The sequence below is a fragment of the Lingula anatina genome, chromosome 4 (genome assembly GCF_051362555.1).
Source record: "Lingula anatina isolate TDL-2025a chromosome 4, LinAna3.0, whole genome shotgun sequence".
Taxonomy (NCBI): domain Eukaryota; kingdom Metazoa; phylum Brachiopoda; class Lingulata; order Lingulida; family Lingulidae; genus Lingula; species Lingula anatina.
In genome coordinates, this window is record NC_141770.1 from 29908435 (window position 1) to 29922866 (window position 14432).

Genomic DNA, 14432 nt, shown 5'->3' on the forward strand with positions numbered 1-14432 from the left:
GAAATGGTCACCAATAACACTGGTAAGTCTATGTATTGTCTCTAGAATAAAACACACTGCATGTAGAAATGGTGACCAATAACACTGGTAAGTCTATGTATTGTCTCTAGAATAAAACACACTGCATGTAGAAATGGTGACCAATAACACTGGTAAGTCTATGTATTGTCTCTAGAATAAAACACACTGCATGTAGAAATGGTGACCAATAACACTGGTAAGTCTATGTATTGTCTCTAGAATAAAACACACTGCATGTAGAAATGGTGACCAATAACACTGGTAAGTCTATGTATTGTCTCTAGAATAAAACACACTGCATGTAGAAATGGTGACCAATAACACTGGTAAGTCTATGTATTGTCTCTAGAATAAAACACACTGCATGTAGAAATGGTGACCAATAACACTGGTAAGTCTATGTATTGTCTCTAGAATAAAACACACTGCATGTAGAAATGGTGACCAATAATACTGGTAAGTCTATGTATTGTCTCTAGAATAAAACACATTGCATGTAGAAATGGTGACCAATAACACTGGTAAGTCTATGTATTGTCTCTAGAATAATTCTTGGTTGTATCTAACCCAGTGGCATCAAACCATGGTCAGTCAAATAACACTGGTGCCAGTAAGAACCTTTTGTACCCATGGCCATCTCATCAAACCCTGGCCCAAAGTTGAAGAGCTAATTTCACAAACAAACCTTACTGCTTAGGGTACCAAAAGCAAACATGGTAGAAAGCAAAGTCTGCTATTATATATATAGCTAAGATAGGACAAATATATGGTTATATTTCATTTTGAGTCAGTAGTAGTGTGAACTCCATGTGAATTTTGCCAATCACAGCAGTAGTCAGTGGTGTTTCTAAGGGATATGGTCCCCCTCTGAAGCTATTATTATAGAAATCTAAAAGAAGTGAGACAGAGGTGCAATATCAGTGATAGATGGTACCAGACCAGCACAGGTACCCCTGTTAAAATCCTAATATTAAGATCCAGTTATATTGTGCAATGATTTCTTCCTCAGCCTTAGAAGTCTGGGCATACCGTGAAAGCACTGGCCAATGGGAGCTGGTAAATCTGACTTCTGCAATTCCAACTTTCGACAATATGGAAGTGATCTATAATGCTACAGGCAGCAGTGTAACTGGGGTGTTTTCTTCAGGTAAGACTTTTCTCTCTGACTGTTATGTACATATTGGTATATACCGACCCTCAATCTAAGTTATGTTTTGCATTGAGGTGCTGTGGCTGAAACTATTGTAAAGCAAGCTGGGTTTAGTCTTGGATAATTGTGAAACCAAGATTATAATTCACAACTAGGTTAATTAATCCAATGCCAAAATAATGTCCACTGATATTTCAATTTGCCACCAGGTATAATTACCTACTTTTCAGAGGACACAAAAACATGCTTTTAAGGCAATTTCTGGAGGCTACCTATATTGAACATAAAGCATATTTTAACAACATAACACATTTCAATCCAGGCTGGTCTATCACCATTTCCCTCAGTGAAGGTGTGCTCAGTTTCTTGGCTGGAGCACCTGGGACTGCCATCAACAGGACACGAGGTCTACTGGGGGTGTTCAATAATGACATCACAGATGACTTCACCACACCTGACGGCACTATTCTGCCTATCAATTCAACAGAAAGACAGATCCATTACAACTTTGGACAGCTGTGTAAGTGATGCAATTCATCTCAGTGATGTACAATGCAAACATTTGGAATCTTATACTAGAAATTTATAACCCATTCATGAGGTATTATATTATATTATATTATGGCATCAATGTAGAACAAATGTTCCAACAACATACAGAAATTCAATTCTCCACTCTACCTCATTTGACTGAGAGCTACATGTATATATCCTTGGACCTGTTGTGAAGTATATATCAGAAGTTCACAACTTGGTGGTAAACAGCCATTTCCTTCAAAAACTCTGTCTTTTAAATCTGTATGTTGACTTACAAATATTTAAAACTAATTATCATCTTTCCATCACAGGGATGGTCCAAGAAGGGGCTTCCCTCTTCCATTACAAGGGTGAACTGACAACCTCCAGTTTCCAGGAACCCTCTTTCCAGCCAGTTTTCTTTGACGAAATCAGCTGGCCAAATGAAACCATCAAAGCCGAGTATTACACCATCTGTAATAATGTTACACAGTGTGTTTATGACTACTGGCTTACTCTGAACAAGAAGCTGGCAGAAGCCACAGCTACGAAGCAGGCAGAAAATGCTGTTAAGGCTGGGGAAGCAAGTGAGTGCCATTAATGTTTTATCACCTAAAACATTTCCTTTTACTGTTAAAAAGATCAGTTACCTACGAGTAGTACCCTATCTTTAATACAGACAGAAAGAACAAAAAGCCATTTATCTCTGATAATGTTTGAAACATTGTATTATAAGAAGACAGGAAATATTATTGACAATTTACCTCTGTAAACATACTGTATGCATGGTATGAGTACTGTAGATTACCCAGTGATGTAGTGTCTATAGTGGCATATGTAAACATTGATCACTGAGTTTGTCCTTTGTTAATCTGACTGTTTCTTGTGTCCAGAGAATGCTGTCCCCAGAATCAGGCTGATTCCAGCCACAGTCAATGTCACAGGAGGTGACCTGGTCACTGTTAGTGTATCTGTCACTGATGATGATGTCACAGACGTGGTCAGCTTGTCATACACTGGAAATACCACGGGAACTAGTTTTAACAACAGCACTGGACTCTTTACCTGGACCCCAGCTCTCACAGCACAGGTGTTTATGATCAGGTGAGATAGATATCCAACAATACTATATAGCAGTCACAGCACAGGTGTTCATGATCAGGTGAGATAGATATCCAACTTTACTACATAGCAGTCACAGCACACCTATACACAACTATACTATATAGCAGGCACAGCACACCTATACACACATATCACTTTTAAGATGTCTGTCAAGTTCAAATTTCAGATATATCTCATACTTATATATATATATATATATATATATATCACCTGAATAAATATTTTTTAAACCAAAGAAAATCTTGGTTGGTCTCAGCTGTTTCATCCGACTATTTAATTATTAAAACATGTTTCAACAGGACTACTTTCATTACACTATTAACTTTGGATATGGCCCAAAGTGGCCTTATTCTATGTATTATCATGGTAGACAGATCCTAATGTATTTATACAGTATAATAATTCACTGAGTAACTGTTTACTTTGGTCATGTGTAGGTTCATAGCTGACGATGGCAATGGTGGGGTGTCAGAGGCATCAGTCCGGATAAGTTACTGCAGTGGATGCTCTTCAAGTGGCACATGTAACTTTGACAGGCAGACCCTGCCAGATGTGAACTTCCCCAACTTTGCCGTGGCAACTTGTGAATGTGCTCTAGGATATACAGGTAGGTGTTCAATAGGTACAGGTAGTTACTCTAGGATATACAGGTAGGTGTTCAATAGGTACAGGTTGTTACTCTAGGATATACAGGTAGGTGTTCAATAGGTACAGGTAGTTACACTAGGATATACAGGTAGGTGTTGAGTAGGAACATTTGTAGTTACTACATGTATAGGATATACACGTAGGATAATGTTGAGTTGGTACAGGTATTTACTCTAGGATATACACGTAAGATAGTGTTGAGTTGGTACAGGTAGTTACTCTAGGATATACACATAGGATAGTGTTGAGTTGGTACAGGTAGTTACTCTAGGATATACACGTAGGATAGTGTTGAGTTGGTACAGGTAGTTACTCTAGGATATACAGGTAGGTGTTGAGTAGGAACATATGTAGTTACTACATGTATACGGTAGGATATACACGTAGGATAGTGTTGAGTTGGTACATGTAGTTACTCTAGGATATACAGGTAACTGAAATGTAAGAGGATTTTCTATTGGTTAATTAATACAACTAAATAAAGTTTATATAAAACTAATATTAGATTAATTGAAAAAACATTCAGTGTTAATCTCTGAAACTATTTTTTCATAAGTACTAAAAAGGTATGAAGTGTTGATCTGTGTCCCTGTAGGTGATGACTGCAGTATAGATCTGGATGGCTGTCTAGCTAACCCATGTCCACAGGATGTGAACTGCACTGATGTTCCAGCCCCTCTCCACAGCAGTTCTGGAGTAGCCTTCACCTGCTCTGACTGCCCATCAGGGTTCACACTGGACAACAACACCAGAAAGTGTGTGGGTAAGTGGACATGACACCAGGAAGTGTGTGGATGTGTGGACATGACACCAAAAAGTGTATGGGTGTGTGGAAATTACACCAGGAAGTGTGTGGATGTGTAAACATGACACCAAAAAGTGTATGGGTGTGTGGAAATTACACCAGGAAGTATGTGGATATGTGGACATGACACCAAAAAGTGTATGGGTGTGTGGAAATTACACCAGGAAGTGTTTGGGTAAGTGGACATGACACCAGGAAGTGTGTGGGTAAGTGGACATGACATCAGGAAGTGTGTGGGTGTGTGGACATGACACCAGGAAGTGTGTGGGTAAGTGGACATGACACCAGGAAGTGTGTGGGTAAGTGGACATGACACCAGGAAGTGTGTGGGTGTGTGGACATGACACCAGGAAGTGTGTGGGTAAGTGGACATGACACCAGGAAGTGTGTGGGTGTGTGGACATGACACCAGGAAGTGTGTGGGTAAGTGGACATGACACCAGGAAGTGTGTGGGTGTGTGGACATGACACCAGGAAGTGTGTGGGTAAGTGGACATGACACCAGGAAGTGTGTTTGTAAGTGGACATAGCACCAGGAAATGAAGTGGACATACTAGTGGCAGTACAAGAGGTGTGCCTAACCAGCTTTTTTCTGTTTATAAGGGGGGTATGACAATTACATGTGTCACCAATTGTAAATTATTTGAAATGCTTAATGTTAAATACTTTGTAGTACTGCTTTACATAAAGTCCCTTGAGAAAAAAATTTTTGTATCACAGCAGTTTAATTATGCACACGGTACAGCAATTAAAACGTACTGAGATATATGACTATTTAAACCAAACTTGTTATTAAATTATCCATGCTGGTGAGCTCAAATATCCACAACAAACTGGGTTCAAAAATCAAACATGGCTGTGCATGCTCAAAAACAGAACCTTTTTTCTCTAAGAGTTCAAGTAATTATCTACATGAAGGGCTCATGATCAGCTAAACCTGCACAGTTAAAGATGCTCTATGACTGACTATTTCCAGATATTGATGAGTGTGCTATGGGCTCCAATGTGACCAATAACTGTGAACAGTTGTGTGAAAACACAGAGGGCAGCTACACATGCACCTGCTATGATGGATATAGAAGCAATGGATCACGCTGTTATGGTAAGTTGACATGTATATATCTTTTTTTTGCTGTCTCTTCAGTTGTGAATTTAATTAGTGATGAAGTTTCCAAGACCTTCAATATAGAGGGTAGGGAATACCTTTTGCATTCTGCGTGATTGGCCTTTTTTTTCAAGCATGATGCATTATTTAAGCCCTATATTCTGCATGAAATGTGATTTAGGAATTCTGGGTGATTGAGCCATTTTCATCTTGGTGGTTGGTGGGAGGGGGGGGAGTATTCCTACCCTCAATATACTGTGACTGTGGACATCCATGAAATCTAGCAGTGACTGAAAAGATCACATAGAAAAATTTCCTGTAGGAGTCCAATTGGACTTCAGTAGGACTCTGTATAACATTCTATTTGACTGCAAATGAATTCTACTAAAGATTCTGCAGGATTTATAGGACAGTCTATCAGACATGTCAAAGGAGAACCATCTGTGAACTCTGAGCTATGAGGAGATGTTAGAAGTCTCAAGTTGTTATCTCAACCTGAATCCATCTACAAACTTATCAAAGTTGTGAGATAGAGAGATGGAGATCACCTAGCTCCTTATCATGCCTGAACCATAGTGGTGAAGGCTAACAGTCCTTCAAGCTGACTACTACAGTGTGACACATGTGTAATATATGTAATGGGTGAAGGCTAACAGTCCTTCAAGATGACTACTACAGTGAGACACGTGTCTAATATATGTTATGAGTGAAGGCTAACAACTAGTCCTTCAAGCTGACTACTACAGTGTGACACATGTGTAATATATGTAATGAGTGAAGGCTAACAGTCCTTCAAGCTGACTACTACAGTGTGACACATGTCTTATATATGTAATGGGTGAAGGCTAACAGTCCTTCAAGATGACTACTACAGTGTGACACGTGTAATATATGTAATGGGTGAAGGCTAACAGTCCCTCAATATGACTACTACAGAGTGAGGGTCTAATATATGTAATGGTTTTTTTTTTTTACTTCACTTCAGATGTTGATGAATGTACTGAGAGGTCAGACAACTGTGACCAGATTTGTGTCAACACAAATGGAAGTTTCTACTGTGAGTGTGCTGCAGGATACACCTTGAATGTCACCTCTAACCTGTGTATATCTGGTAAGTGCATCACCAAATTCTAGACAATGAACATTTTCCTCAAAAGCTGCCTCAAATCTCTCTTATATCTCAAATCACAGAGTCACAGGTCAGATTAGTGAGCTCCACCACAAACCTGTTGTTATAATTATTCATAAAAGATCAATTATAAGTGCTGTCACAGGAAGTGTATGCATGACCATTAAACCACAATAGCATGTGTTGATGATTCTTCAGTTATATCAGAGAATGATGGTATGTGACTTGAAATATAACAAAGGTGATAACGCCATTTGAGTTAAGTATATCTATATCAAAACATGTATCCAGCAGTTGCAGTCAGTCAAATTCAACTTACAAGACTAGGAAAGATTTTTAGACATATCCACACTGTAAATATGCCATTGTAGAGCATCTCCTAATATAATCACGTATACATGCCCTTTTTTTTTTTGGCTTTATAATAGTTTCCTATACTTTCTCCACGATTTCCAGACTCTGATATCTGCCAGCTGTTGAACTGTAGCCACTACTGTATTATCCTATATTTTGTCCACTATTTCCAGACTCTGATATCTGCCAGTTGTTGAACTGTAGCCACTACTGTATTATCCTATATTTTGTCCACTATTTCCAGACTCTGATATCTGCCAGTTGTTGAACTGTAGCCACTACTGTATTATCCTATATTTTGTCCACTATTTCCAGACTCTGATATCTGCCAGCTGTTGAACTGTAGCCACTACTGTATTATCCTATATTTTGTCCACTATTTCCAGACTCTGATATCTGCCAGTTGTTGAACTGTAGCCACTACTGTATTATCCTATATTTTCTCCACTATTTCCAGACTCTGATATCTGCCAGCTGTTGAACTGTAGCCACTACTGTATTATCCTATATTTTGTCCACTATTTCCAGACTCTGATATCTGCCAGCTGTTGAACTGTAGCCACTACTGTATTATCCTATATTTTGTCCACTATTTCCAGACTCTGATATCTGCCAGCTGTTGAACTGTAGCCACTACTGTATTATCCTATATTTTGTCCACTATTTCCAGACTCTGATATCTGCCAGTTGTTGAACTGTAGCCACTACTGTATTATCCTATATTTTGTCCACTATTTCCAGACTCTGATATCTGCCAGTTGTTGAACTGTAGCCACTACTGTATTATCCTATATTTTGTCCACTATTTCCAGACTCTGATATCTGCCAGTTGTTGAACTGTAGCCACTACTGCACCAACTCCACGGGGTCAGTCTTGTGTCAGTGTCCTGACGGCTTCAATCTGGACACCAACAACCGCACCTGTCTAGGTACGCAACACTGAGGAAATAAGTTTTCTTATTCTTCTTTATTCTGCCAGAACATATTTGAATTTTTTGTGATTATAATGAACCAGGGGCGGATTTAGGGCGTCTTCTGGGTCTTCCGGAAGACGGTCAGATTTTCAAGTTTACATTGACGGGTATCTAATTTTTTCTGTCGGAAGACGGTCAAAAATCAAGAACGGATTAACAAAGATAATTTGGAAGACTATCAGAAAATATCTCTGAATCCGCTCCTGTGAACATACCACTAGCCATCACCCTGTACGATTCTGGTTAAAATACAGACATTAAAATATTCACATTGTCTTAAAAACTTTCAAGAACCCAAGTTTGACTTAAATTATAGAGTTAACCATCAGTTATTTTGTATAATACCTGTATGCTTATTTAATCATGTCAGTTTTTTCATGTCAGTTTTTTCTAAATAATAAATAATATTTTTCATAATTTTTACCATTATTATTTATATTTTACTCCAAGACATTAACGAGTGTTCAGACCCAGTGTTAAATGGCTGCGACCAGTTGCTAGGCAACTGTAGTAACACAGCTGGAGGCTACACCTGCTCCTGTCAGATAGGCTACGGGCTTGCCAGTGACAAAAGAAGTTGTGAAAGTAAGAGGGTGCTTTTCCTCAGAATGTTCCTCTTGTCTGGTAGATGTCTTTTACTTGAGGTGTAAATGTGTAAAGGAATTATGGGAAGGTGACAGTCTTTTATAAAGATCGAGCATTTATTTGTGGGCCCAAGTTTTTACCTCTCATCATATATTTCAAAAGTATTTCATTTTTACTCTATGATAAAATCTGCAGAAAGGAATCTGTGCTTAAAAATACAGACTTTTCATGTAGAATTTTCAGTAGAATGTGGCCCAAAAAAGAATAAGCTACGAAATAATTGACCATTTCTTGGAAGAACCAAAAATGATAATGACAAGTTACATGTACCACCACTGTCAGCAATGATGATGCTAACCCCCACTAAGCACCATGACCTATCATGTGTCTTGTTTGTTCTGTGTTCAGAGTGTGTGGCCCCACAGTATGGCCTGGGTTGTGTGGAGATATGTGACTGTCAGGGCAGAGCTGCCACCTGTGACTACATCCTAGGCTGTGTAGACTGTCAACCTGGCTGGAACGGCTCCCAATGTGCCGCTGACATCAATGAGTGTCTTAACAACACTATATGTGGCAACGCCGGCCAGTGTGTCAATACCAATGGCTCATTCTACTGTGTATGCCCTCAAGGCTATGTGCTGAATGCTTTAGGCACATGTGAAAGTAAGTTGTTTTTACTGTGTTTCCACAGTCTGAAAACTGTTCATATAAACTGCAAATAAAATTTTAGTATATCAAAGTTGTAATTTTCCACTAGAAGGACAGTTTATTTCTTGATTTATTTAGTTGTGTTTATAGCTGGAAAACCATATTTTATTCAGTTCCTCGCAATTCTGAAATAAACTGATAGCAACTAAACAACAGAGGAACATGTGTTGACAACATGATTAGTCACTCCTGAACATAAACTTAGCCTTACATGTCTGTTTTCCTTTCAGATATAGATGAGTGTGTGTTGCAGACACCTTGTAGTTTACAGGCAACATGCAATGACTCCATAGGCAGTTATGTCTGCACATGTAATGATGGCTACACAGGCAATGGAACCTTCTGTGCTGATGTGGATGAATGCAATAGCACCAACCCTTGCACTGGACCATATGAGGAATGTATGAACACAGTGGGCTCGTATCTCTGCAAATGCCAGAGTGGCTTTCAGCGTGACGTGGACGGAGTTTGTGCTGATGATGATGAGTGTCTCCACAGTAGTTCCTGTGATACCATGGCAACATGTCTTAACACAGTTGGTTCATTCACCTGCACTTGTAATGCAGGGTACACTGGGACTGGTCTGGTTTGTAATGATATAGATGAGTGTAAGAATATCTCTGCTTGTAGTGGTCAGGGTCAAGTGTGTAATAACACAGAGGGAGGGTTCCAGTGTCAGTGTGACTCTGGCTATGTACAGAACAACACAGTATGTGAAGACATCAATGAGTGTGACCTCAATCTGTGTCCTATCAGCTCCTACTGTACCAACATCCCAGGGGGCTACTACTGCACCTGCTTCCCTGGGTTACAGGGTGACTTCTGTAATATCACCACAGCTACAACTGCAGCTCCATTTACAGCAACAACTTCTGAGGCGGACTTATTAACAACATCAGCTGACAACTACACAGTAACAACAACAGCAAATATTGTTACTGAAACTACAACAGAAGAAACTGTGACAACTTCTGAGGCCAACTTATTAACAACATTAGCTGACAACATCACAGTAACAACAACAGCAAATATTGATACTGAAACTACAACAGAAGAAACTGTGACAACTTCTGAGGCCAACTTATTAACAACATTAGCTGACAACATCACAGTAACAACAACAGCAAATATTGATACTGAAACTACAACAGAAGAAACTGTGACAACTTCTGAGGCCAACTTATTAACAACATTAGCTGACAACATCACAGTAACAACAACAGCAAATATTGATACTGAAACTACAACAGAAGAAACTGTGACAACTTCTGAGGCCAACTTATTAACAACATTAGCTGACAACATCACAGTAACAGCAACAGCAAATATTGATACTGAAACTACAACAGAAGAAACTGTGACAACTTCTGAGGCCAACTTATTAACAACATTAGCTGACAACATCACAGTAACAACAACAGCAAATATTGATACTGAAACAACTACAGAAGAAACTGTGACAACTTCTGAGGCCAGAATCACCACTGAAAACATCTCTTCCACTGCTGTGAGTCTTGTGACAGGAGAAACAAGCACTTCTGCAACAGAGACAACCACTCAAATGATTTCTAATTCTGTACCAGGAGTAACAATACAAGAGACAACAACAACCACCAGACCAGCACCAGCAGAGGGCACCACTGTACTGCTCAGCATCACTGTTAACATCACTTACCAAGCAGGTTTTAACGATTCCACCTCCCTGTTCTGGAAAACTCTAGAATTACAGTTGGCCAGCTTGTACAGTGGATTGTCAGGCTTCCTTAGAGTCGTCATCATTGAAATAAGGTAATGTGCTTCCTTAGAGTTATCATCATTGAAATAAGGTAATGTGCTTCCTTAGAGTTATCATCATTGAAATAAGGTAATGTGCTTCCTTAGAGTTATTATCATTGAAATAAGGTAATTTCTGATTTACTCTATGTATGTTAATGAGATACTGTTAAATCACAATGTCACTTTGAAAAGTGAAACTAGGTCTTTTTTTCTCAGCAATGCCAATAATATTTTAAATTTAAAATGCATTACGATTAAGAATACCTGTGCAAAAGCAGTTTTAATAATTTGATACCAGATGGTGTGATTTAGAAAATGCTAGTAGTATATTCATTAAATACAACTTTTTCCAGAAATGGTAGTACCATAGTAGACCACCAGGTGGTATTCAACAGCACTGTCAATTCCCAGACTAAAGAGGAGGTGGCAAGCCAATTCAAAACTGGAATAGAGAGCCAAAACAAGATTTTCACATATAATGGAACAGAATACCCAGTGACTGCCGCCTCAGTCTTTACAACAGGCGGTGAAGGTTGGCTGAAGTTCTGAAGTTCTTTAAGTATCTTGTTACAAGCCTAGTGCTTTTAGCTCTTATTGATGTGATGAAAGAAATTATATCTTTGTCCTAATCTATATCACACCTTAGAAAAATGTATTGCCATATTTCTGGGAAGAAATACAACATACTGCATCAATGCTGTCTGATGGCAAGAGCTATGTTGTATTTTGATATGTACCCGGTATGCTTGTTTTCAGTTTCCATATCATCTATTTCAGTTGTCATCTTCCCCAAGTTTTCCCCCTGTGACATCTACATCAAGGAGAAGGCATGTCAGAATGGAGCTGTGTGTGAGACATCCAATAACACGGCCACATGCAGGTACGGTAATGAGGCTGTGTGTAAGACGTCCAATAACATGACCATATGCAGGTACTGGGGTGTACCTAGGGGACAGATAAAGAGCCGGAAAGAATAGCATTTACTGCTGAAAAGAATTGAATTACCAGTATGTGAAAATATCTAATTAAAATAAAAGTTGATGTGACCTTTTACTTATGTTATTTAGAAGTATGTGTGTATATACACACATGCACACACACAGACACACACACACACACACACACACACACACACACACAGGCTCTGCGATATAAATGATTGCACCATGTTATCTCCACTCCTTGTTACCCACCAGATGTCCTCGCGGTTACTCGGGAGACTTCTGTGATGTGAAGAGCGGTCTGACGGAGCTGGAGATAGTATACGTTGTCCTGGGCTCTGTAGGAGGGGTTCTCTTGATTGTCATCCTTATACTGCCCATTTTGATCTGCTGCAGACACTACAGGTCTAAGAGCCTTGGAAGCTCTTCATACAGGTAAGTCTGTAGACACTACAGGTCTAAGAGCCTAGGAAGCTCTTCATACAGGTAAGTCTGCAGACACTACAGGTCTAAGAGCCTAGGAAGCTCTTCATACAGGTAAGTCTGCAGACACTACAGGTCTAAGAGCCTAGGAAGCTCTTCATATAGGTAAGTCTGCAGACACTACAGGTCTAAGAGCCTAGGAAGCTCTTCATACAGGTAAGTCTGCAGACACTACAGGTCTAAGAGCCTAGGAAGCTCTTCATACAGGTAAGTCTGCAGACACTACAGGTCTAAGAGCCTAGGAAGCTCTTCATACAGGTAAGTCTGCAGACACTACAGGTCTAAGAGCCTAGGAAGCTCTTCATACGGGTAAGTCTGCAGACACTACAGGTCTAAGAGCCTAGGAAGCTCTTCATACGGGTAAGTCTGCAGACACTACAGGTCTAAGAGCCTAGGAAGCTCTTCATACGGGTAAGTCTGCAGACACTACAGGTCTAAGAGCCTAGGAAGCTCTTCATACGGGCAAGTCTGCAGACACTACAGGTCTAAGAGCCTAGGAAGCTCTTCATACGGGCAAGTCTGCAGACACTACAGGTCTAAGAGCCTAGGAAGCTCTTCATTCAGGCAAGTCTGTATACACTACAGGTCTAAGAGCCTAGGAAGCTCTTCATACAGGTAAGTCTGTATACACTACAGGTCTAAGAGCCTAGGAAGCTCTTCATAGAGGTAAGTCTGTAGACACTACAGGTGTAAGAGCCTAGGAAGTTCTTCATACAGGTAAGTCTGTATACACTACAGGTCTAAGAGCCTAGGAAGCTTCAAACCCCAAAGCCCTGCTAGCAATTTTCCTTAAAAGCCTTAGTTCAGACATTATAATTGAGAAAGCAAAATAATGCCTTTGTTTAATGAAAGTCTGTAATTATGGGCTCACAACTCCATGACAAATAAATTTAAACTAAAATGATGGCACAGGATAGAAGCTCATACATTTGTGGTCACCTCTCCCAACTTTTGTGATAAAATCTTGTTCAGGGATGAAGATATGCCCCATACCTATTGCTATATATATAAGCTACAGGTAAAAGTCTTACAGAATATCATGTTATAGGTAGAAATAAAATTCATTTTGATAATAAGCATTCCAACCTTAAATTTGACCTTCAGTGACATAACTCAGATGTCCTACGGTCGAGTGACTGGCGCTTTCCATCCTAAATATGGCATGGACTGGAAGAACATGAGGGACGGACGTGGGATTTATAACCAACAAGGCTTCAACTGGCGTGACTGGCTTGGAGATGACGGGGAACAATCCCAGAGTTCCAGTGATATGACTGTGCACCGAGACCAGATGCATTATGGGCCAGGTTTTTTCCATTCCTCCACGCAAGCCATAGCTCACCCTAGCAATTCTAGTCTGGATATCTATGACAGAAGGCTCAAAGGTAAACTAACAAATGTCCATACTTATAATTATTTGCACATGGGATGCTAGAACTGTTTGAGAAACAGCTCGAGGTAAAATCTAATCCTTAAATACAATAATTTGATAATTTTAATAATTTGCTTTTATCATTAAAATCATGCTCAGATTAAACAAAGTCCGAATGCTTTCATTTATGTGACACTGTGTATTTCATCTGTAGTGTGCAGAATAAAGAACATGTTATGAAGTGGGCAATAAATAAAATCATTGATATTTTCAGCTGATGATGACTCTGATTCAGACTGGGCAGACTTGGTCTCTACCACCCTGGACAAGGACAAAACTGTGAGTAGATGGAGAAATAGACAGATTATCACTTATGGCTTATCTCTAGAACAGAATCTATATACAATGTCAATTTATACAATACCAATGAAGCAAATTTAACCATGATGACTATATTTACTGAGAAGTATCTATTACTACTAATACAAATTATCTTAACTGTATTTACCTGCAAGTAAGATGACGCCAATTTTTTGCCCACTACCTGATTCATTCACAAATGGTTTACTGGTTTTAGCCATCAGTTCCTCTCCCATTCCAATTCATACATGAGCTCTGTACCAGGTTGCTGATCAGTTTCTTACCAAATGATCCCCCTTTTTTTTCAGTTCCGTATAAAACGCCCACAGGTGGATCCAGCCAAGACAAGCCCATACAGGGTATGATGACCTTTATATTTT

The 14432-nt window shown here is 39.4% G+C and overlaps 1 protein-coding gene across 1 annotated transcript in view; it reads left to right on the forward strand.

The window, feature by feature from the left end:
• LOC106168022 (uncharacterized) overlaps positions 1-14432 on the forward strand; it is a 56836-nt gene that overhangs the window by 40806 nt on the left and 1598 nt on the right. The window contains exons 23-41 of the mRNA XM_087010606.1: positions 1031-1168; positions 1494-1691; positions 2020-2274; positions 2581-2791; positions 3250-3419; positions 4056-4223; positions 5242-5367; positions 6356-6481; positions 7666-7782; positions 8278-8412; positions 8821-9075; positions 9351-10908; positions 11250-11428; positions 11674-11776; positions 12093-12242; positions 12906-12935; positions 13425-13705; positions 13967-14031; positions 14361-14411. Of these exons, the coding sequence (XP_086866732.1) occupies positions 1031-1168; positions 1494-1691; positions 2020-2274; positions 2581-2791; positions 3250-3419; positions 4056-4223; positions 5242-5367; positions 6356-6481; positions 7666-7782; positions 8278-8412; positions 8821-9075; positions 9351-10908; positions 11250-11428; positions 11674-11776; positions 12093-12242; positions 12906-12935; positions 13425-13705; positions 13967-14031; positions 14361-14411 (4316 nt within the window). The remainder of the gene's footprint in view (positions 1-1030; positions 1169-1493; positions 1692-2019; positions 2275-2580; positions 2792-3249; positions 3420-4055; positions 4224-5241; positions 5368-6355; positions 6482-7665; positions 7783-8277; positions 8413-8820; positions 9076-9350; positions 10909-11249; positions 11429-11673; positions 11777-12092; positions 12243-12905; positions 12936-13424; positions 13706-13966; positions 14032-14360; positions 14412-14432) is intronic.